Here is a 25,440-nt window from a genome sequence, read left to right on the forward strand (position 1 = left end):
AATCATGTATGTGTGCATGTACACTATATTACCAAAAGTATTCGCTCACCTGCCTTTACTCATACTATGAACTGAAGTGCCATCCCATTCCTAACCCATAGAGTTCAATATGATGTCGGTCCACCTTTTGCAGCTATTACAGCTTCAACTCTTCTGGGAAGACTGTCCACAAGGTTGAGGAGAGTGTTTCTAGGAATTTTTGACCATTCTTCCAAAAGCGCATTGGTGAGGTCACACACTGATGTTGGTCGAGAAGGCCTGGCTCTCAGTCTCGGCTCTAATTCATCCCAAAGGTGTTCTATCGGGTTCAGGTCAGGACTCTGTGCAGGCCAGTCAAGTTCATCCACACCAGACTCTGTCATCCATGTCTTTATGGACCTTGCTTTGTGCACTGGTGCACAGTCATGTTGGAAGAGGAAGGGGCCCGCTCCAAACTGTTCCCACAAGGTTGGGAGCATGGAATTGTCCAAAATGTTTTGGTATCCTGAAGCATTCAAAGTTCCTTTCACTGGAACTAAGGGGCCAAGCCCAGCTCCTGAAAAACAACCCCACACCATAATTCCTCCTCCACCAAATTTCACAGTCGGCACAATGCAGTCTGAAATGTACCGTTCTCCTGGCAACCTCCAAACCCAGACTCCTCCATCAGATTGCCAGATGGAAAAGTGTGATTCATCACTCCAGAGAACGCGTCTCCACTGCTCTAGAGGCCAGTGGCGGCGTGCTTTACACCATTGCATCCGACGCTTTGCATTGCACTTGGTGATGTGTGGCTTGGCTGCAGCTGCTCGGCCATGGAAACCCATTCCATGAAGCTCTCTGCGTACTGTACTTGGGCTAATCTGAAGGTCACATGAAGTTTGTAGCTCTGTAGCAATTGACTGTGCAGAAAGTCGGCGACCTCTTTGCACTATGCGCTTCAGCGTCCGCTGACCCCTCTCCGTCACTTTACGTGGCCTACCACTTCGTGGCTGAGTTGCTGTTGTTCCCAAACGCTTCCATTTTGTTATAATAGAGCTGACAGTTGACTGTGGAATATTTAGGAGCGAGGAAATTTCACGACTGGATTTGTTGCACAGGTGGCATCCTATGACAGTTCCACGCTGGAATTCACTGAGCTCCTGAGAGCGGCCCATTCTTTCACAAATGTCTTGTTTCACAGTCTGCATGCCTGAGTGCTTGATTTTATACACCTGTGGCCAGGCCAAGTGATTAGGACACCTGATTCTGATCATTTGAATGGGTGAGCGAATACTTTTGGTAATATAGTGTATGTGTGTGTGTGTGTGTGTGTATTTTAAATATTGCAGATGCACACTCTACATGCAAACATTTTACCCTTGGCTTTCTCCCACGTGACACTACACAGTTAAGTGTCAAGCGGAGAAAATAAATGTGAGACTGCTTGAAACTTGAAAACTGGAGTAATGGAGGCTTGTACAAATTGTGAAGAGGCCACTACTTATTAATCAATCATTAATGATTAGCATGAATTAATCATTTTTACACTTTCATTTGCATTTGTATTAAGGAAGAGTTGTGTTTCAGCAAAGTGAAGCAAAGGGAATAAAGTAAAAACAACAGAGGTGGTGAGATGACATAAGGAGCATCACTCAATCCTGAAGATTGTGCCAGACAAAAATCATGTGAAACACCTTGTGAGAACGTATTAGGATACAAAACTACATTAATTTACCAATATTAATTACAACAACAAAAACATCAATCTGTATTAACACTCCCACACACAATGCATTTGCACGCACACACACACAAACACACACACACACACACACACACACACACACACACACACAGAGCCAGGATCTGTGGAGTGCTGTAATGACAGTAATTACCTGTGGTCTCACATTAACATCTCCCTCCTGGCTGTCTGACTGGCTCGCTGCTTGGCGGCCGGTGGAGAGATGTAAATCGCAGCGCAAGTCTGATGTTGTGATTAGGACTAAATTACACACCATTGCTTTGTTTCCACCAGTGTCAAGGGAGGCAGAGGAGGAGTGTGTGAGAAAGAGCAGGACAGAGAGAGAGAGGGAAAGAGAGAAGGAGAAAGAGAGAGAAAGCCAGAGAGAGGGAGGTGTGATTGCAAGTGGAGGAGGGGGGAGGGGAGGATACCTGCTTAACATTTAGATTGGTTTTTGTTACACAAATATTTAAGCAGAGGATGGTGGGGGGGGGGGCACTGTGTTTGGGACACATGGCAAGCAAGGATGTTGTCATATAGACCAAGTAAGTTCTGTAAAAAAAAAAAGAAAGAAAGAAAAAGAAAGAAAGAAAGAAATGGGGTGGTGGCTGCAGCACTAGTTGCAGTACATGATGAGGGATCTCTACAGTTGCTGCTGCTGTGTTTATCAAAGTCTGGCTCGGTCTATTCACAAAATAAAGCAAAGGTCCAGCATAGTGCAGTCTATATTCAATAAAAGCATTTCACTGACAATAAAGCCCTGCCAGCTGAATGCTAAGTAGATAAGCAGCATCTTAACTGAGCGTTCCTGGGTAAGATGTCGACTTTCACATGGTATTGATGGTACTTTCATGGTATTTCGGTATGGCATGCTTGGTATGTTGTGACTGAATGCTGTCGGGTTGTGTCATGTGTAACCCAGGAAGTAAACAGAGCACAGGTTTTTCATTGTGTTGGAGTGAGCTGCTTTTTTTTTTTTTTTATGCATACAACAATAAACTACTTGACTTTACTTAAAAAATGGAAGCGCTTAGAGTCACACGTTTGCCTGAACCTTTACATCTGGGTTCTTTTGTTGTAGCTGTGCTTTTCATTACAAACCATAAAACGTGCCTTCATGCTAAGAAATTCACTGTGGGAAGTTTAACAGCTGCCTAACATATTTCCCATTCTCTACGGAGCTGTGCTCTGGTGTCACATCGCACGTTAGCTATACACGGGACAATAGTGAATTCTACTAAAGCAGACCAAGCTGTCACAGGTCATAGGATAAATATATTTCAAAGTTAACATCGAGAGAGTTTTTTCTAGAGGGAGATAGAGGGACAAGAAGATGAGGAGGAAACGGAAACAAGATAGCCTGGTTGTTGCCACCATCATCATCAAACCACCAGAGCTGAATACGAGCCATTACTCCGTTCCACTCAGCTCATCAGAGCACATCCTCTCATCAAATTAATGAACACATTTATTGTTAAACACGTTTTTATAAAACATTCATTCATTCTGTCTAATTAGAAGACCCAACAGGCCTGACATCACTTAAATATGCATACTTATCACTCACAGGGTCTGAATTAAAGATCCACAAGCGTGTGTGTGTCTGTGTGTGTATGTGCGTGCATGTGTGTGTGTGTGTGTGTGTGTGTGTGTGTGTGTGTGTGTGTGATGGCAGTAGAGAATGAGGTTTGCTAAGCAGGTCTTCTCACTCTGGGCTTAATGGCGATAATCATGGCGTGACCCAACATTAAACCGTGTGTGTGTGTGTGTGTGCGTGTGTGTGCGTGTGTTTATGTGTGTCCCACTCTCCCTAATGGTGACGATGATGACATGTTCTCCATTAGACTAGTCAGTGGGCCACAGCAGATCTAGCATATTAATGACGCTGATGATGGCTTCTTTAATTACCTTCGTCTGCTGCTGCATGGCCTGACTCGTCTCCCCAAGTCCTTTCATCACACACACTCCTACACACGCTGCTGGGTTGTTTATCAGTGCGGCGATTGCCATTATAGAGGTCCCCTATCTTGCATCTAGCCTGCATGAATGCCGCTACATTAGAAGCCCTTGTAGAAGTTACACAGATATTTTGTATTAGCACTGTACGCAGTGGTTGAAGTTCTCCCACTAAGTGGTAGCCCTTGCAAAACAACCCCCATTATCAAACTCACAGTACAGCCAAGTGCAATATCAGCATCACAGAAGCTGCCATTTTTGAATAAAGAAAAAAAGAAAGGGGAAAAAAAATAAATAAAAAACACCAACTGAAATTAAGTATTGTGGTGCAACAGAGATGCCCGGCCTACAAATTGGATTCTCAAGATATAAGAAAACATGTTTGTTTAGTCACATTTTAATAGTGTTTTCAGTGAAAATGATGAAATGATGATGATGAACAATGAGCATTTCCACGAAAATCATGAATCATGTCACAATCGCTGTAGCTTTCAAAGGGATTGCAATGACTTTTTTTCCTCCATACCATTCAGCCCAATGTACTGCTGTAGTCTAAACCGTAGCATGCGTTCTTCAATTCTGCATTTATCCTCTGGTTTTCCACTACATTCCTCTTGCGGCTGCAGCTTTGAGGAGGCCTTGGCGAAAGAGGGATGCAAACAGCTTTGTGCTACTTCTGAGATTGTGCCATTTGTGGGAAATAATGAAAAGCTGAATAGGTCTCGCTGGTTGTGGGACACTTCCATTTGGCAAACTGGTTGATGGTGGTCATCCCGGTGGGTGACCTGCGCGGATGGGCAGCTGGCAGCAGTCAAACAATGGAACAATTTTAGATATGCATGGTTGTGCTACTGTTTAGTGGTGAGCTGATACAGCAATAGTTGTTCAGCGCTTGAATAAAATGTTGAAAAATGGATGAGGCTGGGAGGTGTTACAACACAATGAAGTAGTTTGTCCCGAGTGTAGCTTGATTTGTAGGCCACAATTTCAACCCATTTTTTTTTCACCAGGAGACCATCTGAAACACCTCTAAAATAATATCGCTTGTAATACCTAATTTGTCAATATAGCAATTTTCTGGTTAAAAAAATCTATATCTATATCTATATATATCTATATTTTTGTACTGGCTTCCTATATATGTATATATGTGCTGCAAACATTGTCACAGCCATATAATCAGTCATATTAATAATTTAATTATAAATTGAAAGCATCCATGCATCAAATGGACTTTATGCATTCAAAACTATCCAATCTCTGTCTGTCTGTCTGTCTGTCTGTCTGTCTGTCTCTCTCTCTCTCTCTCACTCTCTCGGTTTCTCCACCTCTCACTCCTCTGGTTCTATCAGTCTGCAGCAGGGGCCTCGTTTGGGAGATGTCGTCCTCCTATGAGCCGCTCCTGTGTTGATGTTGCAACACAGCTTGGACGGATTGCGCAGACGTTCTGTGATAACTTTGGTGGAAACACACACAAACAGACATTCACACACACACTCACACGTACAAGTAGTCCTACACATACACACACTCCCTTGTTGTGGTTAATGCATGCCATCATTTTCATTATTTTGAGCACACCACTTCATAATAGGTGAGAATAACCTAAGACATGCCCACAGTTAAATAAAAGAAGTTTTAAAAGGTGTACTCAAATTAACTCCTGTTGAAAGATTCAAACTCGCTTGCCATAATTGCTTTAATTTTCTCTATTGCACTGATTAGTTTACTGAGCCTGATGTGCTGCTGAGTAAGAATGTACAGTATATATGGCATCCATTATGCCAGATATTGATATGGCATAATGGATGTATTTGCTGATGAAATGTTCTATGTAGTAAAAACTCAGAATGAGTTATGAAGGCATTACCTAGTGACAGCACTGCAATACAAGGCATTTATTAGTAACAAACATCTACAGCTGAAGAGCCACAGTCATCAGTATGCAGAGTGGAGGCATCTTATTGGTCAACACGTTTTTCTATTTGCACACTTTTTGTGCAACTCAAGTGCACGTTTCAAACATGGTGTGCAAACAACGGCAACTTGTGTGTCAAATTAATACACTGTTATGATGAGATGTTTATTTTTTCTGTTACATGATGCCTGCTTGCTTCCAGTGTGTAACTTTGCAGCTTAAATGTCAAGATTTAAAGTGAACTGTAAATTCTCACAATACTGGACTTTTTACTTGTTAGTTTACTTTTACTGGTTAGAAACTGCCAAGTAAGCGCAGCAGTGATTCGGAGAAAACAATTTCCTTAAGAGCTATAAACTGTGGCAAAATCTGACAGCACGCATATTGAAGTGTCTCACCTCTGACTGACTGACCTGAATTTGCTTTTTGGTGACCACAGAACCATGGCAATAGCAACAAGGCAAATAAACTTTTATAGTATTCGGAACACTAAAGGTTTCAGTAATCCATCCACCAGTTTTTGTACTGTATCCATATAAGGCCAAACTAAATGTGAGCATTATAGCAAGACAGGAAGGCAGCCTTTGTCTGTGTGCCTGTTTCTTTCTTTTTCTCTCTGTTTCTTCCTTCCTGTGCTCAATCTGTTTCATCATGATTTCTTTGACCTTCCCATGAGCCTTTGCATGCTGGAAGCTTTCCTGGGGTGCCCTGTATTCCTGGAGTAGACCTGATTGATTGAGTGAGCTGCACCTCTTGTTCCTGCAGCTGTGAACAGACACATGTGTACAAACAAACAAACAAACATGCAAACACTTAAACACACATACACAGGCACACGCCCAAAGGTGAAACACTCATGCATCGGTGTCTGTGAACAGAAAGGCATAGAGGTGGTTTGGTTTGGTGGCAGAGGACAATGTGTAATGACTAAATTCCTCTCTGAGTGAGAGCGAGAAAGAGACAGAGGGGAAGAGAGGAGTGAAGAGACACAGAGAGAGACAATGAGAGAAAGATAGTGGTCAGTTTTCCTGCTCGACTGTCCGTCCCCTCTCTCAAATGAAGCACAGGATTGCTGCCTAATGAGCTGTGTGGGATGGTGATGGGACACAAGGACACACACACACACACACACACACACACACACACACACACACACACACACACAACAAACACAGAGTGGAGTGCTGGAATATATTTTGCTGGACCATGTCCATTCCATGGTGAAACAGTCAGATAATTGGACCACTTGAGCTTCATTTGTCTGTCCTCATTTCTCCATCATCAAACTTGTGTGTGTGTGTGTGTGTGTGTGTGTGTGTGTGTGTGTGTGTGTGTGTGTGTGTGTGTGTGTGTAAAAATGGTGATCCAGTGGGGGTCATTCTAACCTAATTTGGCCAGGCTAGGGGCTTCTATCCAGTATAATGGCTGAGATCACTGGCCAGATGAGGCCGTTCCAGAGAGCAATTCCCCCTAGCATCACCAGTGTGAACACACACATACAAACACTCAAAATAATATTTATACAAATATGCACCCACACAGACACATTTGCACATTTGCATTAACACAGACTCACACGGGCCAGTGCAGAAAGAAAATATGCACACGTGCACACGAGGCTCTGGGCAACAGGAAACTTGAATCCCAAAATGCCTTGAAAACAAAAAAGCAAAGCAAAACAAAACAAAAACAACAGTCACAACAAAAGTAAAGACTATTACAGTTTTCAATGGCTGATCTGGTTTTCAAAGAACTGGAGCAACTGTGGCAGCAACAGCAGTTTGAACCCCATTTGACAACCGGGGGTTTTGAAGGCCTTGGTGTTACAGTGTGATGTGATAAACTATTGATGAGTGCAGCGAAATTTGTTTTTTTGCTTTCTCCCCTCCATAGCCATCTACATCTATGTCCACTGGAGCTGGTAGTGATTTGGTGTCTTCAGCACAGAGTTTGAACTGCGCCCAAAACTTCCAGCCTGGCCTGACCTGAGCATGCAAGGTTGGCAGCATTTTGAAAGCCTGACCCGATTAGAGCCCAATTTTTAGAGCATGTCCAGGCTGGTGCTGTGATTTTTTAACTGCCCTAAATGCTGACGAGCAGCCTCAAATTATAGGCCTTAAATGCCAAAGCTTAGTCGAACAGAAGTAGAAGAAAACTACAAGCATTCATTACAGCAGTTTTTGGAAAAAGTATCTATTTAAGGCTAATTTACAAATGCAAACACTTCAGCAAGTCACTTTAAATAGGAGTGGCTATGCAACCTACCAGACCAACCTGCATTTTATGGCAATAAATGAGTGTTAGTGCTGCCTATAAAGCAGACCTTTGCTGTTCTACAAAAAAAAAAAAAAAAAAAAAGCCAGGTCGTGGAGGGCTCAACCCAGCCTGACTTGACAAAATAATGAAAGAATGAGAGCCCAGGCTCAGGGTGGGTTATGTCGGGTTTGGGCCAAGATTACAAGTTTTAATCCAGCAAGACAGATGTTTGCTGTTGCAGGGATTGCAGGGACTGTCTCTCCATCTGTAAGGCGCCTCTGACCCAGTGCAATTAAAATGCCCTCCCTAACTGTATTTCTAGACGATGTCATCAATAGTTGCGAAGGTCTTGGATAACTACAAAAAAAAGTTTGTGGGCATGAAAACGCGACTTTAGTTAACTAGCTGAAATATTCTCTTGAAAATCTCATTAAAACTAGCAGAAATCTTGCACCCCATGCTAAAACACTAGTTGAGATAAACACACTAATGACTATGATTGACTCTGTGTATGTGTGTGTGTGTGTGTGTGTGTGTGAGTGTTTGCGCGCGCAAAAGTAAATATCATCAGTTGTGGCTGTCTGTTTGAAGCAGCAGCCACAAAAACATGTTGACCATAACTTGGATTTGAACTGGACCCATGCAGGGACAGGATCAAGTGAAGCGTGCATGTGTGTGTGTGTGTGTGTGTGTGTGTGTGTGAATGTGTGTGTGTTTGCACATGTATATGTATGTGTGTGTGGAGGGGTCTGAGTAACATGCAAGCACAAACTATTTGACTGGACTTTAACTGGCAGCTAACGTGTTTGTAAATTACCTTTTTTCATCTGAAATATCACAAGGAAAACAGACATAAAAACAGTCCCAGAAAACACACACAGCCTCGCATGCTCTGCACACACACACACACACACACACACACACACAGACGCATACATGCATGCCCATGTGCACACAAACACATACACACTGATACAGTCACACACAGACATACACACAGAGAAAGACAGAGCTATCTGTGGTTCAGCTGCTGTGCACTGAGGCAATTTGTAATATAGATTTCCTCTATAGGCCACCGTAGTGTACCATTTACCATTTCAAACCCTTTGATTTTTTTCACCGGCAGATAATTCATCTTGCACTGGTCAATAACTGAGATTGGGACCTAACGAAGGAGTCATAGTCAGAATAGCCATCACGCTGGTGTTTAAACACCGTTTGGAGTCAAATGCACTGAAAAGCTCATCTGTTGCTGAGATGATGGAAGAGAGCGGGAATGCAAGGCGGTATGCAAGAGATCCAAACACACACACACACACACACACACACACACACACACACACGGCTAAAAAAAATCACAAAAAAGTAAACAACTGAACAATTATGAGTACATATGAAATGAAAATAAGTAAATACAATGTTTTTTTTTTTTTCTGTAAAAGGTCCTTGTTGTTCTTACAGTATTGTATTCACTGCAGTGTCATTGAAGGACTAACCCAACTAACTGAACTAACTCTTTGTAAGTTTAGTAAGCAGTGAGCAGAGGGAGACAGGGGGAAAAAAAGTGGGGATTTTTTTGGGCGGTGGAATCTCCCCGTTTCCATCTTCCGTCTTGCCAATACATTATGGCACCTGATAAGAGGGTTTTAGCTGCACTCCTGCTGCTTTACCAGCATACTGGCTTTTGCTGCACGCGCAGTGAGTGTTTGTTGTAATTATCGTTGCTATTAAGAGGGAGCACATCTAATCTGCTTTACAATATGCAATATGTCTGAACAGAAAAAAGAAGAGAGGGCCAGCAGCAGAGCAGGGGCAAAGATACGGTAACAGGCTTTTTACCAGGTGAGAAATAGAACAAAAACTCTTTTTACAGACACTGTCTGACCACTCAACTGACCCAAATCAATGTCTTACATATCTGGGCCATCAGGAAATGATTTTTGTCAAACTCGGGCATACTAATGCCGAGAGAAAAAAGGAGAGCTAAGTTATGTAGGCTGCATTATTCACAACGACTGACTCAAACGAGAGATAAGGTGAGGGCGAGAGAGTGAAAGGAGGCAGAGAGAAAGAAAGGAAAACGGAGAGGGTCAGAGGAAGAGAGAGAGAGAGAGAGAGAAAGAAAGGGACAATCGCAAAAACAGAGGACAAGAGAATGGAGAGAGGAAGAGACAGACAGAGGCCGAGAAGGAGAAAGCAAAGGACAGGATAAAAAAAAAAAAAAAAAAAAAAACGAAAAGGAGAAGGACATGGGAAACCAAGATCCAAGAGAGCGACGCGAAGCTTGAGACGGAATTCAAAGTTAGTCGAATCTAAATGAACATCACTTCCCCCGTCCTGGCTCTGGCCTTAATTATCCATTCTGCCTTTGTACGGCGACAGCTCAGCTCTGACAACTGCTCTCCCCCGAGACCCCCCATCCCTCCAGCACCCCTCGTCCTCCCCCCCCAGCTCCCTGCCGGAACATTAGGGAATATCAGGGAATATTACACCCAGGAATTAACGCTCCAAAGCACCTTGCCAGGTTTAGGTCCCGCGTACACCCCTCCCTCTCTTGGACAAGATAATCCAGGCTCTAGCACCGGATATACGCCACTAATCATCAAAAAGAGGGAGGGAGAGAACGAGGGAGGAGAGAAGCCAAGGGAAAAGAGAGACTTGGTTCGCCAACATGACCTTAACACATGTGTAAGGATGAGAGTGTGTACTGTGGGAGGAGCAGACCTGGGTCATATAGCAACTGCAGTATTTCCTTAACCTACTTGAAGTAAAAACCAGTGAGGTTAGCCGCATTGATCAATACAACCACGACACAGGGATTAGATTATCACATTTGAATCATATTTGAGGGTTAATTTGGAACGGCTTTTGATGATTGACAACATCCCTGATACTATCTGAATGATCCTGATAAACTCCACCTGTGCGGTGCTCCAGGGAGATTAACACGGATGCTCAGGATTGTTTGCCGGTGTAATGTGTCGCAGGGCGGGTGTGCATTTATTTGTTTACCTGGCCTTGCGCGTCTTGTTTCTCTCTCTCCGCTTTCAGTCTCTGGTCAACAGCCTGCTGCAGAGCCTTTTCAAGCTCAGTCACCTCCTTCTCTAACCTCTCAACCACTGACCTGCACACACACACACACACACACAAACACACGCACGCACAAATAAAGCAAACGATGGACATCATCATTATAAATATCAATATTTACTAAAACTCAGTTGCCCCATTTCCATCATTCAGTATCTGTCAAGAAAGAGATCATTTTTAAAAATAGATAAATGCCATTAAAAAAAAAAAAAAAAAAATAGCAATAATAAAATGAGCTGTTGCATATAATGCTTCACATAACATATTTTCTGAATCAAAAATCTAAAATTTTGTCAAAAAAAGCCAATATCACCTATTAGCCTATAAGAATTACTTCTGGATGCTGCATTACCTTATTAACAGAAAGGAATACGAGTGGAGATATCTATATTTTTTTTGCAGACAAAGACATATGTTTAAAAAAAAAATCATCATTAGTCAACGTCAACAGCCTGTAAAGTAAAGTAAGTATTAAACCAAATGTAGATTTTGGGGAGTGGATAGGGGAGGAGCTAGCTCAGGACCAGAAAGTGTGAGAATATGTGTGTGTGTGTATGTGTATGTGTGTGCGTGTCTGTGTGTGTGGCAGCAGAGCTGAGGGAATGTGAAGGAGATCAATAAGAAGGGGTCTATTCCTGCCACGCTGCTGTGTGTGCGAGTGCGTACGTGAGTAAGTGAGTTAGTGTGTGTGTGTACATGTGTGCGTGAGTGCTGGCTGTCCTGGCTACAGCGGGATCAATACGACAAATGATTACCATTTCCACAAACCTCCCCCCTCAACCTCGCTCTGGCCGCTCCGCGAGACCTAACACAACTGCCCCCCGTGGGCCATAACCACCAAAAGCAAACCAAAAAACTATAAATAACAAGAATATGAAAAACAACCTCACAAAGACACAAACATGAGCAGGATCTCAGCCGGGCAGAAGTTTTGGGACAGCGCTCTGCATTCGCTCTTGTGCTGTTGACTCGTCTACAGGGTGAAATATAGATTTCACATCGTAAAAAAAAAAAAAAAAAAAAAAAAAAAAGATGAATGAATAAGGGGGAGGGAAGAAAAGCCTGTCAGCATTTCATCATAAGCCTTTATTGGCCTTTGTGTTAAAGTGCATAGAATGACCATATTTAGCACTCTGTCCAAATATTTACTCGACAGAGTGAGAGAAAACTGATGAGAATAACTTGTCAGTATCAAAACTAAAGGCTGAGAGCGGAAGGTAACTGAAGGCTGAGAGTGGAACAGAGGAGCCCAAAAAAAAAAAAAAGGAAAAAAAAAGAAAGAGACAATGGCTGAAAGATTGGTCCGTGGAGAGAACACATGATGTGATGAACAGAATGGGAGAGAGAAGGGAAAGAAAGAGAGGAGGTTGAAGAGAGAGGCATCCTGTGGAGAAAGGAGGGGATTTCCCACACCACAGATGGAAGCCATTAGTATGGTGTTGTTGCTTAAAAACCTTTCATGTCTCTGCACTTATTAGATAATACTGGGTTAACAGTAAACAGCACGGTTTTGCAAATGGGTATAATATGCAGGCACAGCAACTGTTTTACCATTCAGTGCCTAAAATTGGTTTGAATGTAATAAAATGTAATAATTCAAAATGTAACCTATAAAATCTCCATGCCGAGTTTTAAATTGTCAGTTGACGATGAAAATATTCCATGGCTTAACTTAACCAAGAAACTCCCAGAGATGGAGACGGACTGCAGTGAGGTCATGTTGAAACCAAAGCCACAACCACAGCTATGTGCGCGCATTCGCAGACGCGCACAAACACACACACACACACACTTCACTGGGTGATACATGCATGCTGATGTCATCGCCGCAGCGCAGGGGTCAACCAGGGGTTTCACCTCTGAACTATGAACTCCTTGACCTTACATCAGCGTCCGAACGGTGCCACATCGATGCATGTTCTGATATTTCTGTTTTTGTTCCGTTTTTTTTTTGTTTTTTTTCCACTTTGAGAAAGCTGAAATGTTTATCCTGCCGCTAAACAAAACAGAATAGAGAGAGCGCCAAGCGTTCTAACTTGACATATTGTGATATTCCAGGCTGTGTGATCCTTAGAAAGGATATTTTAATATATGGTACACCAAAGAAACAGACATCTTGCTTTGTAGATTCTCTTGAACGATGTAAGTGTTTAAAGCTCAGGGCTATTCTGTTCAACACATGTTCGGTTAAATAGCCTACTGTACACCGCGTGTGGAAAAAAAAAAAAAAAATCTAAATGTTTTTGATTACCAGGCTTACACATGGGACTATGGGAAATAGGATAAGAGAGGAAGCTTCTCTCACTCTCTCCTTCCTTCCTTACCTTATTTTCTCCTCTGCTAGCTTTCCCTCGTTCAGACACCCCGCCATCCGCTTTGCCTCCTCTGCACGGGCTGCCAACTCCTCCACTGAGAGAGAGAGAGAGAGAGAGAGAGAGAGCAAAAGTGTGTGAGCAGCATTTCACTTAAGACACTTTTGGTTAAGGTTCAGTAGAAACTAGGCCTAATGCAAATGGACATATGAAGAAAATCACACATCAAACAAAGAAAAAAAAAAAAAAAAAAAAAAGAATATCCTGAAAGACATTTCCCAATTGAGATATGAATAAAAACAAGTCTGATCCATATTCTTGAGACTAAGTTAATCTTTTTGTTTTACTTTAAGAAAGAGAATCATGTGCTGTGCGAGTAAAGAGTTGCCCAGTAATTCACATCTTTCAGCACACCAAGGTTAAAATGATTTACAAAATATGCATACACAAAAGGCGATTATTGATTCCGGTCGAGTTGAGCACGAGTGGGAAAATATGAACTGTCAGTCACCTTCAAAGCCAAATAGAGAAACCAGCCACAAAAGAGGCATTTGAATACCTTTCAGAGGCGGAAAAGGAAAGAGCGAACGCCTTGCACTCCTTACACTCAGACGGGGCAGCAGCCCTTTTGTTGAGAGACAAAAGAAGCGCTCCCCGTCTGCATCAATAGATGGCACTCTTTACCTTGAGCAGGCCACTTCAGCACACACTCCTGACTGCAGCCCTTCAATCAAGTTCCCTTTTCAGCCGTCTCCTCCGTCTACATGCAATAAAACCCCATTGTCCTACACTTAGTAGTTTAGCACATTGAGCGGATGCATAATAAACCACTGGTCAGGTTCCTCGGTTTGGTTTGCTTTGCAGTCCCCCTTTTTAAAGTTAGAATTTAAAATTTGGGATTTTCTCTCCCTTCCCCCCCCTTTTTTTTTTTTGTTATTTGTTCTGTGTGCTGTTTTGTGAGTCAATGTTTTTTTCATAGCATTTTTAAAACCTCAGTTTTCATTGAATATAACATAAACTGTCAACCATTGGTGGTCAAGGCTAGTGAATATTGAGAAGGTGTGAGAGCTGAATATTTAGAGTTGTGAGTGCCGACTTGTGTATGTGTGTGTGTGTGTTAAATATTCTCAAGATGGACTTTGAATGTGTATGAGAGAGAGAGGGAGAGAGAGAGAGAGAGAGAGAGAGAGATTTGGTGTGTTGCTATAATGCTTTTAGTGCCACATACCATGCCCTGATGGCAGTGGTGGGACGGACTGAACGGATGGAAGCTAAAACCAATACCAGAAAGGAAGAGATACAGAGAAGAAAATCCACACTTAATAAACCTATGATTAATTTATGGTTTTGCAGCATCCAAACTGTTTAAACTGAAGCCCTAGGAAAATTGAAGAGGCATCTAGAATTGCTAAATATTTAACGATGCACAAACACAGTGTTTTTTTTTTTTTTTTTTTTGCTTATATGTGTGTGTGTGTGTGTGCATGTATCACGGGGGGGAACCACCTTGGTTATTTTACTGAACCTCAAGGTGAAAGTTTGTTATGAATTTAAATAATCAATAAAGCAGGGATGTGAAAACTTGAGCTAGGGATCAAATTCACATTCAAGGCATTAGTCCGAGATGACCTCTGTGACACCTCCCACCAGGGGGAGGCCACAGGGAGAGCAATTAGCCGCACAGACTGACCGATTACAAACACACACACACACAAACACACACACACACACACACTCTCACACTCATACACAAACACAGGGGCGGAGGCTGCACACACAAGGTAGAAAGACACAAAAAAAAAATAAGTGCAAAGGCAGCTAGTTTGATCTATCACCCAAAGGTTGCTGTAATGAAAATCAGAAACTCATAAATACACAAAAAGCAAAATGGAAGCACACAGAAAGGTGTCGAGAAGAAGAAACGGATGAAGATGTGTCGTCTGTTTGGCCTAATACCGACCAAAGACTGCCAACATTTTCCATATTCCATATTCCAACTCTCCTCGGGCTTTCTCCACTCGTCTTCATGGTTTTGCAGCTCAAGGTACAACAGCAGTGCCTAATCTAGGGTCTGGGATCTCTTTCTCCCTCTGTCACTTTCTCAGCCCCGTTTTAACATCTCCAGGACTCGAGTTATGACATTAGTTTAAAATCTAAGATCTAGGGTCTCTCCCTCTCACTTTCCTGACCCCTTTGTAATGGCTTCACAACTTAAGGTATGACATTAGTCCATAATCTAATACTCTCGCTCTCTTTTTCTCTCTCAGCCCCTTCATATGAGCTTCAAAGCCCATCATGCAGCATCAGGCTATAATCACAGATCTGCGGTCAGATTACCCTGCTCTCACAGCTAACCTTTAACATGAGAGGGATGAAAACCCGGCTAACCCTGAATCAGTGGTTGGGGCTCGGCTGGGCCCTGCCCGGTCCTCATAAAAGCTTCATAAGGCTTCATAGGGGCTTCCTTAGGCTTTGTTGGGGGATTCGGAGCGGGCTGAGGTGGTCCCGGGAGACGTCCCAAAGCCTCCCAAGACACACACTCTCTCTCTCCCTCTTTTTCTGAAGTTTCACTGGCTCGCAACAGTGCTTTTGGGTATAAGCCAAAAGGTGCAGGCAGACACACAGCTGCACACTGTCACACACACACACACACACACATACACACCCACACCCACACGCAGAAATTAAAAAAAAATAAAAAATAAATAATTTTTAAAAAAATTCAACGCACATCCACAGAATAATGGACACACACACACACACACACACGCAGAGAAACTCTAAAACTCACACACACATTCACCCCAACACACTCCCCTCTTGCACTCTCCTCTCCGCTTTATTTACAATCCTCTGGCAGCGGTACAAGGGCCCGGGGCTATAACACACGGCACCTAATGCTCAAACTGCCAGGTAATCTCATGTCTGACATCCCCCTTTGATAGAAACTGATCAATAGACTCTTGTAAAGGAGTCATTTTCTCTGATGTTTCTACCAACCCCTTCTCTCTATCTCTATCTCTCTCCCTCCCTCTCTCTTTCTCTTTCCCCTTCTCTTTTATTAGCCATACATTTATAATTCATATTTCAGCGGGGCTGAGTTCGCTCTGAGACAAAGGGGGGGCTTCTTTGTGTAATAAAGAACAATGGTGGTGAAATGATGGGGAGAAACACCAGTGTTTGCTGCTGGTTCCGGTGAACAACAGTTTTGGGGATCGATAGAGTGTGAAATGGGATTATAGCTAGTAATAGAGGTGAATTGGAGGAGAGAGGCCTGTGCACGTGTGTCCAGGGATCTGGATAGCAACACACTCTCGCTCATATATACACACACAGAGACATGTGCGCGTGCACATACACACACATACAAACCCGTGATGATTTCATCATCTTTAGGCTGATACACATCAGCAACACAGAGGGGTGGTAATATCACATTTCTGTTTTGGTGAGAGTGTGGAAATATGGAGATTGTGTTTTTGTTTAGACTCTTATTTCATTTGCCCTCACCCGGCATCACATTTTACATCTGCTTTTATTGTGGAAGCCACCACTGAGTCCTTGATTTGAGCTCATGAGTAGCTCCTCTGACAAGTGACTTAATTTACAAATGATCAACAATGAATCAAGCTCTTATGAAGTTACCTAAAGAAAGAAAGAAAGAAAGAAAGAAAGAAAGAAAGAAAGAAAGAAAGAAAATGCACTTAAATGTTACCTACATTTTCGCTTTTCTGTCTGTGCAGTTTCCCTAACCTTTCATAAGTCATCCCACACACTATCAGTTCCTTTTTTAGTGCAGCAAAGCTGAAACCAGCATCACTGATGTGCTATGTGCTCGACTTTACATTATGCCTTTTTTTTTTCTTTTTTACCCCATTTATATATGCAGTACACTATATATGTCTGTGTGTTTTTTTTCCACATTAGATGTGTGGTACCTAATGATGATAAAGTATTAATTTCTTGCAAATGACAATTAATTCAATGTATTTGCACACTCACACACACACATGCTCCCTCTCTCTCTCTCGATTGCCATACCTTACCGCCCTATATAGTCTATTCTGGGTTCCAGTTTCTGGGCCCACTATTTTGTAGGAAACAGGATATCTGCTGAACCTGAGAATCACACAGGGAATGAATGCTGTCAAAGTGTGACACTAAGTTTGACACATACAGTCATAGGCAAAGTTTGAGCAGGACTTTTTTCTCCCCTTTTTAATCGCCCCCCCCCCCCCTCCCCGTCCCTTCTTTTCATCCTCTCTCCTGTCACAGTCTGATTGAATCCAGCTGCTTTCAGACGCTTCAATCTCATCCTCGTGACCTTCCCTGGCTCCTGACTCATCCCCCTCTCCTCTCCTTCCTTCCATCCTGTGACATTCCCTCTGTTTGGCCAAAGAGGCCCTTTCATATGACACCCATCATATTCCAACTGTGGATACACGTAGGACATCCAGGTAGTTGTGCGAAGGAGGTAGCCAAGTACCAGCCTCTCCTCTAATTGTACAATCATGCAGACTGTTAATAGTGGAGTAAGCTAAACTGCAAGGAGTGAACATTATGCTTTGCTGATAAAATATCAAATAGATGTTTAGCTGTGGTTTACTAAATACTGTGTGCAGTTTGGAAGGGAACATAAGGTGGTGATGACGGTGTAGGAGTCTGTTTTTTTCCCTATTTTACACCTCTTTGTATGTCTTTGTACCTGTACTACAAAACAATCCGTTTTCTAATCAGTTCATTTCCACAGTCCCCTCTTGTCTAAACCAGATTGCAAATCTACTGTTTGAGGGTATTTCAAACAACAAAAAGACTCAGTTTCCCTACTCAAGGTGATTTTTGTAATGCAGAAATTACAACAATAAGGTCTCCATGTTAATAAAAAAGATCTTTTGTTCCTGACAATAATTTCTCTAACCAACTCCTGACCTAGTCTATTCAGGCAGCAGCCATATTCAGGTAAATAATGCCCCCTTTGTTATAATAATGCATCTTTATTCTTATTTAGTCATTACAATAGGCTCTACATTGCTGGATTGTATTTGCTGAAGGTAAAAGCAGAATAATGTGTGGTTTTGTGTGGAGTGCGGAGTTGAGGGAATGCGTTTTGATCACAGACAAAGGCCGAGCTACGCAGCGTTGTCCCTCTGTCTCTATCTTGTTAATGAGCAGTGTTCGCCGAGCAAGCCAGCCACTGTCTGCCACAGAGAGAGACCTCAGATTCATCTCTCTGCGGACAATAGGTGATTGTGTGTGTGTGTGTGTGTGTGTGTGTGTGTGTGTGTGCGTGTGTGTGTATTTGTACCTCGGAGAGCAAGTGTGTATGTGCTAATTAAAGCTGTGGGAGTTGGAGAAATGGCTGTGCAAGTGTGTGTGTGAGGTGTTCGCCTGGCGTGACCGTAGATGTGTACGTTAATTCTTAATGAGACATTTCTGTGCCCAGAGAGACCCAGCCATCACCATTCCTGCACTGACACACTACTACAAAGGCCACCATTGCACGCACACACGCACTCGCACGCACACGCACGCACACACACATACACACACACACACACCGGATCATTACCATACAGCTAAAGCAGTCCACCATTAAATCAAACCTCTTTCTGTGTGTGTGTGTACTATATGTCTGAGTTAACATTGTGTGCAGACAGCTAGCAACCAAATCACCACATTGCTGAATGTACCACTGTCTGCCGGCTAATTTGAGCCAACTGATTGAGCTAAACAGCACGCCATTGGCTTTGTGACAAAACGCAGGGCAGACTGTATAGCATCTTTAGCATGCGAGTGGCTTGTGAGGGGCAACTTTGCCCAAAAGTTCAGTAGCAACGAAATTTTGGTTTGGTAACAACAGCAGCTATCCCTAAGCTGTTCCACTTGATCTTAAAGTATAATACTTGTCTGGAGCATTTTTAAAAACTGCATACAGTCAATGTACAAAATAGTGGAAAAAATTCTTGTTTCTGGTCCACTGATGAGACGAAGCCAGGCCAAAGCCATTATTTCTTATTGACTGACTTATTTAATCTATACCAAAAACAAAGAAGGAGATGCAAACAAAGTGAAGCAGATCAGCTGGAGAAGGACATTTAAACTTAGACACAACTGACACTGAAATTATACAAAAGAGGCTTCAGCTTAACACCAGTATGTCTGTAATGTTTTGTATATTCAGTGCAGGTATATGATTGATTGAATAGTTAATCAATGGACTTGTTGATTGATTGTTACCTGTCCATTGGTGCTTGCTGTGTAGCTCCTCCAGCTCTTGGCTCAGCTGTTTGATGCGACTCCTCAGGCTCTGGTTCTCTCTCAGGCCACTCCTCACCTCCTCCTCTGTCTTCTGCAGCTCCTCCTGAAGCCTCTGTCCCTGCTCCTTCTGGACTTTCACCTCCCTGCTCCTCCGAGCAGCCTCTTGCCTGGCCTCCTTCAGGTCCTCCTCTGACTGCCTGAGGAGTGCGTTGTGTAACTGCAGCGTGTGGAGACCAGGACAGAAAGTGATGGCGATGATGCCAACTGGGTTTCCATGCTCACGTGTCTGGCGTGTGCTTGTGTGTGAATGTGTCACTGTAGCTCTGTTAATCTGAACTAAACACATATAATCTATAGACACAAATGTATATATGAAAGAAAGCATCTAGAAGTTATTATTAAATAAACTTTAAAAAAAAATTAATACCAATTCCATTTTTTTTCATTTCAGCCTTCAGTATACATGACTAAGCACTTGTGCATAGTATTAAACATGCAATTATGAATATATGTACAGTGATTAAGACTAATTATGCGTATATGCATAATGCATGTCCACGATATAGATGTAGTTTTCAACACACAACGTAGATTCATTATGTGATATTCCACAGGCAAGATGGCTGAATGGATAGACAAGACCTGACAGCAAGAAGACAATGTATTATGGTTGTCTATGAGTGTGTGTGAGTGTGCATGTGTGTGTGTGTGTAGATGTGGATGTAGATGTGGATGTGCGCGCATGCATATGATCTTGGTGGGTATGACATGTGTAACACGTGTATATGCCAGAGGGCACACAAATTAATGCACAAAGACAAATGTTCTCGCATACGCCTACACACACACACACACACACACACACACACATACACATTCACACACACTTAGGCACACTCTTATTCTCTCTCTCTCTCTCACACACACACTCATACGTGATGTGTCTATGACTGCCAGCTACGTTGGCACTCTGCCAGGCTACGGTCACCACTTTGACTAATTTGAATATTTAGTGTCCCATTGAGCTCTTAATTGGAGTCAATTGCACCAGCCTTGGCACCATTTGGTGTTTTAATTAATGGTGAGGCAATTTGTTTCTGCCAGGCAATCATGGGACAATCACACTGTGTGTATGCATGTGTGTGTGTGGAAGGGTGGGGTCTTCATGTGTGTGAATCCTCTGCTTTGGGAACATGAGCTGAATCTCTCTGTCATGCTCTTGGCCTGAGGTGCACGCACTGTAGGGATCTTCCAAGACGCTGATCGGCACTGAATCGGCAGGTTTTCATTCCAGCTGACTCAGTCTGTGCTCTCCAAATTGGCAGATCTGAAAAGCTGATCTGTGATCACAGACCTCTGTTTAAAATATGCAAACCAACACAAAATGCAGAGGCCCAATGCTGCCCCGAATGCCTTGTGGTCATGTCATCTCCGGTTTGGATTTTTTATACAGTGTCAAAAACCGACTCAAAAAATGCAACTGCCGGCCTAGAAGGCAAATTGTTATTGTGCTGCACTGGCCAATTTCACTTCCTTTTGTTTTAATTAAAAGTGAGGCTACCAAATTCAAAATATGTCACTTGGCATTTGTCTTACACATACTGAAGTACATATCTGACATAGGGTATACTGAGGAATATTTGGTGCTGTGTTTAATAAATAGGCAACCTTTTTTTAAGCTACAAGAAAATGTACTTGGCATAGGCCTATGCAAAGACAAAGTAATAATAAGGGTTCAGTAATATCTGCACCACTCTTGTGAAGACTCAGCAGTTACAATTAGTATTAAAGAGTAATATTTAAACAAAAAAAAAAAAAAAAGAAACAATGACAAAAATGTATTCATGTAGACATATTCTGGATTATCAGCCCTAGAAATCCAGACTGATACATCCTTAATGTATTGGCGGTTACTTCAGAGCGACAGACATGGGCGAGCTTGCCTTGGAGTGGAGTAATGGGTCAAAATAATACGATATGACTGTCATTAAATTACAAGTACAAGTCCGCAATAATATCTGTCAAATGTGAAAACCATCAAACTGCGTGCAACAAAAATGTGTCTACCTGTAGTTGGTGGTGAAATCGCACATCAGCTTTCCCTTAAAATTTCAACAGTGTGTCAAAACATGAAAGAAGCACAAAAAGATTTGGGAGAAGTCATGTCAGGAAATCGTACCCTTTCTCTCTGGGTGATGTCCTTGTGGGCGTCTGCCAGCTGCAGCTCTAAGCGTGTCACTTCCTGTTTCAACTGCGTCACTTCCTGGACAAGCCGGCTGCGATTGCTCAGGTGTGTGTGGTGAGAGGTGACAAGGTTTCGCTCCAGACCCGCTTTTTCCTGGGACCTGTGGGGAGGCAGCGGGTGAGAGTGTCTGCCGGTTGCCCTGTCTTAACTGTTTCTGTGTGCAGAATTTAAATTAGCACCAAATGTCCCATGTAGCACAGCGGATGCTACAGCGTGGTGAGCAGAGCGTTGGAGAATGAGAGAAAGGAAGGGGAGGGGAGATGGGAAGGACAGGGAGGAGAGAAAAGGACAGCAAAGGAGATCATAGCAGAGGAGAATGAGAGTTTTATAGACTCTGATATTACTGTCTCTCCAGCTCCGTCTTCATCTGTAGCACTGCCTTTTCACACTCCACGAGGCGCTCCACCTGCTCTGTGCAGCGCTGAAACACACACATATGCACATGGACACACACAGCTTCACAATTCAGAAATCTATTTATGGAAGATGTGTTGGAAATCAGTAAAATAAAAAAGTATGGTGCACAGCTGCTGGAAGGTGATCTGTGCATAATTTTGAAGCAGAACTGTGTAACCTGAAGTAAGATTTCACAATCCGCTCGCTGATCTTTGATCTCTGAGGGTAAATGTAAAGAATGAGTGAGCAGTGTAATCTGTAAATGAATCTGTAATCTGAACAAACAGTACAGCTGACGATGTGATATATGACTGTAATGATAAACTGTACTCAGAAAATCTCTGAAATCTAAGTGTTTGAGTGTTCGAGCCGAAGCGAAATCAGAACAAGCAATATCATCTGTGATTTCACCTTCTGGAGCTGCTGTCGGTGTCTCAACAGGCTGAGATATTCCTCGTCAGATTGAGAATGAGTCTTCTGGTACCGCTTTAGGTCACTTTCCAATATCAGTTTCTATAGGCAGCGAGAGGAAGACAGGTTGGTAGATAGAGATGAGGCGCAAAGAGAAGAGAAGACCCTCTATGTTTGTTGCCGCTATTTTTTTTTTTTTTTTTTTAGCTTGATCTGACTGTTATTCCACCTAAATTCAAAATGAAATCAATGTCATAGTCAGTCGTGTCTTCTAAGAAGGCATACTGCTCCTTTGATGCTAGCAATCAACACAATCGCCTTCTTAATTAAAGTCAAGAACTAATCTCAACGCTGCACGCTGAAAACAACCATAAAAAAGAAAAATGACGAAGGGTGCATTTGTTACTCGCTGCTTTTCAACAGATTATACGTGCTGTGGCTGACTAATAAATGACAATGACGACAATGTGCCATTTAGGAAACACATCATTATGTATTACATTCATTTGGTATTGATTTCTTGCATCGCAGCCCAGAGAGCCTTAATGTCCCAGGCACAGCCACAACTGAGATAACATTAACGGTGGAATTTAGGCAGCGACAGGGCAACTTTTACAGCAACCGCAGTAAGCAAAAGTGCAACGATCATAAAGAAACCTCTAGTTGCAAGGCACGGTTAAATATTTTTGACCATGTAACTCCCTGTGTTGCCTAGTGCTGAGATCATTTCAAATAGATATTTTCCAAAAACTTATCACCACATATCGCCACCCTGTATTCAGTCTTAGTCTATTTTGCAGGAATGAGTGAAGTAAAATCTCCAGTGTCCTTGATCTAGGCAAACACTTAAGAGGAATTCAAAAGTAAGACATCTTTATTAGCAAAGAGAGAAATTTTACTTGTCTGCCAGACCTTGGCTACTGTTCTTCCGTATGTAATAGTGTGAAACGCTCCTTACTTGTCGGAATACAAATGGGATAGAATAGAGATAGAACAGATAAGAAGATCATGAAGGTCAAGCTAATGCTCATAAACTCTCCAATCTAAGTTCCATTCCTGCCTGAAAAATACTTGTACTGGATAACTTGCATTTTTTATATTCTAAAATATTTCGCTTCTGTTTTCTTAAGACGTAGTTTGTGTGTTTTGTTTTATTTCTTATTTAATGTCACAGTGAATGGAAACATCAGTGACGCAGGGTTAGCTGAATCAACAGTGGCTTGAGGTAAGGAATTAGCAGGACGTCAAGCTCCATGAGAACTCCTAACCTCTTGATAGGCGCCTCACAATCAAAGTCATTAGCCAATGTAATAAAGGGCCTGAGATACAGCCATTCTTCAACGGCCTAACTCTTTTATAACCAACAGATTAAAGTTGATTGGATTAAAATGACATTCTGCCCGTCTGACCTTGGCGGCAGCAGTTAAGTTCATCCAAATTAAATTTCTCCGTAATAAAGATGATTCATTTGTTGCCAGACGTTGTAAATATAAAACAGAAAGAAAAGGAGAAAAGATTAAGTGACACACACGACTGCACCCACGCAGAAACACACACTTGTGCACATGTACACATACATACATGCAAACACACACACACACACACACACACACACACACACAAATACAAAGGCATGCACTCATGCCCGCACGCACACAAAGATGCATACACATGCACACATTAATAGTGTACACTGGCAAGCGCTTATGCACACACACACACACACAGACACACACACACTACAGAAACACACAATGCTTGCACATAGACTGATCAGAAAAACTCTAAAAACTACTAAGGCAGCTGCCTAAAAGAAGTTCTCATTAATAAGTATTATGTTGGCACTTTTTCACAGTCCTCATCTGTACCATGCAGAGTGTCCGGGTGTTTTACTGTTAAATGTAGTCCTAGGAATGTTCCACAATCAACAGTCAATACAAGGTCTCTTATGAAGAAAGGTTGAGACCCTGCATTGCATTTTATTTTTACACCTGCATTTTTCTCTGTATTTTTAAAACTCTTCACATAGTCAGCACAAGGGTACTTGATATGGCCCAAACACAATGACTTTTCATTGCTTTGACATAAAATGCATTCAATGACCATAAAATTTATTTTTTTTTTTTAAATTCCAGCACCAGCATAACTGTGTGTCTCCGGACCATTTTGTAAGTACTCCAATTTTTCATTTTAAATCTGTTACATTCAAAACCACAACCTAACATGTAAAATTCAAGTGTGTATCAATTAGCTAAATTATAAATAATGTGCTGAAATATATCTAAAGTTCTAAGGTAAGTATAATCCTTAGAGACACAAGTGGTGATGAACTGATCTGAGCTGCACTAGAGAGGACAAAAGGTGTGATGTCGATGGCAATATGTGGCAAATAACAAAACACCAGGTTAAATGATTCTGCATGATTTGTGTTTTTTTTTTCTACATCAATTATTTATATAATAATGCCAGAATTTTGTTTTTTAATTCTGTGTCTTTTGTAATTACTACATCTGCCAAAAAAGTTAAAAATAAAGCACACTGAAGCCTTTACTGCAGCATTTCCAGAGCTCTCTTATTTTATCAGTGAAATAACAAAGTCATTAAAATAACAAAAGGGAACATATACAAAAGAAAAACCGGAGAGCACAAAATCATTTTCTTCAAAGCTTGTCATAAAATGGTGCATCTACTGTAAAGCTACCCAGTTGCAATGTTTTTTTTTTTTTTAGGTTATTGTGTTGTGACTGACAAAGTGTTCTCGTTAGGAGAAAACTAGAGCGGGTATAATGATTTGAATCAGACATAACTGCAGCATTTTGGTAGTTTTGGTGTATTTGGCATGAAATGAAGCTGCGTGCTGGTGTAAAGATGTGTATAAAGTGATTTTTAAAAAGCA

The 25,440-nt window shown here is 42.0% G+C and overlaps 1 protein-coding gene across 1 annotated transcript in view; it reads right to left on the minus strand.

Moving 5' to 3' along the window:
* The window catches only part of LOC115379242 (centrosome-associated protein CEP250-like), a 115,240-nt gene that overhangs the window by 14,279 nt on the left and 75,521 nt on the right, over window positions 1-25,440 (minus strand). Inside the window, exons 16-21 of the mRNA XM_030079967.1 lie at window positions 22,545-22,646; window positions 22,082-22,158; window positions 21,692-21,837; window positions 19,472-19,708; window positions 13,247-13,331; window positions 10,845-10,956 (exon numbers count right to left, since the gene is read on the minus strand). Coding sequence (XP_029935827.1) covers window positions 10,845-10,956; window positions 13,247-13,331; window positions 19,472-19,708; window positions 21,692-21,837; window positions 22,082-22,158; window positions 22,545-22,646 — 759 coding nt within the window. The remainder of the gene's footprint in view (window positions 1-10,844; window positions 10,957-13,246; window positions 13,332-19,471; window positions 19,709-21,691; window positions 21,838-22,081; window positions 22,159-22,544; window positions 22,647-25,440) is intronic.

Source organism: Myripristis murdjan, chromosome 20 (genome assembly GCF_902150065.1).
Source record: "Myripristis murdjan chromosome 20, fMyrMur1.1, whole genome shotgun sequence".
Lineage (NCBI taxonomy): Eukaryota > Metazoa > Chordata > Actinopteri > Holocentriformes > Holocentridae > Myripristis > Myripristis murdjan.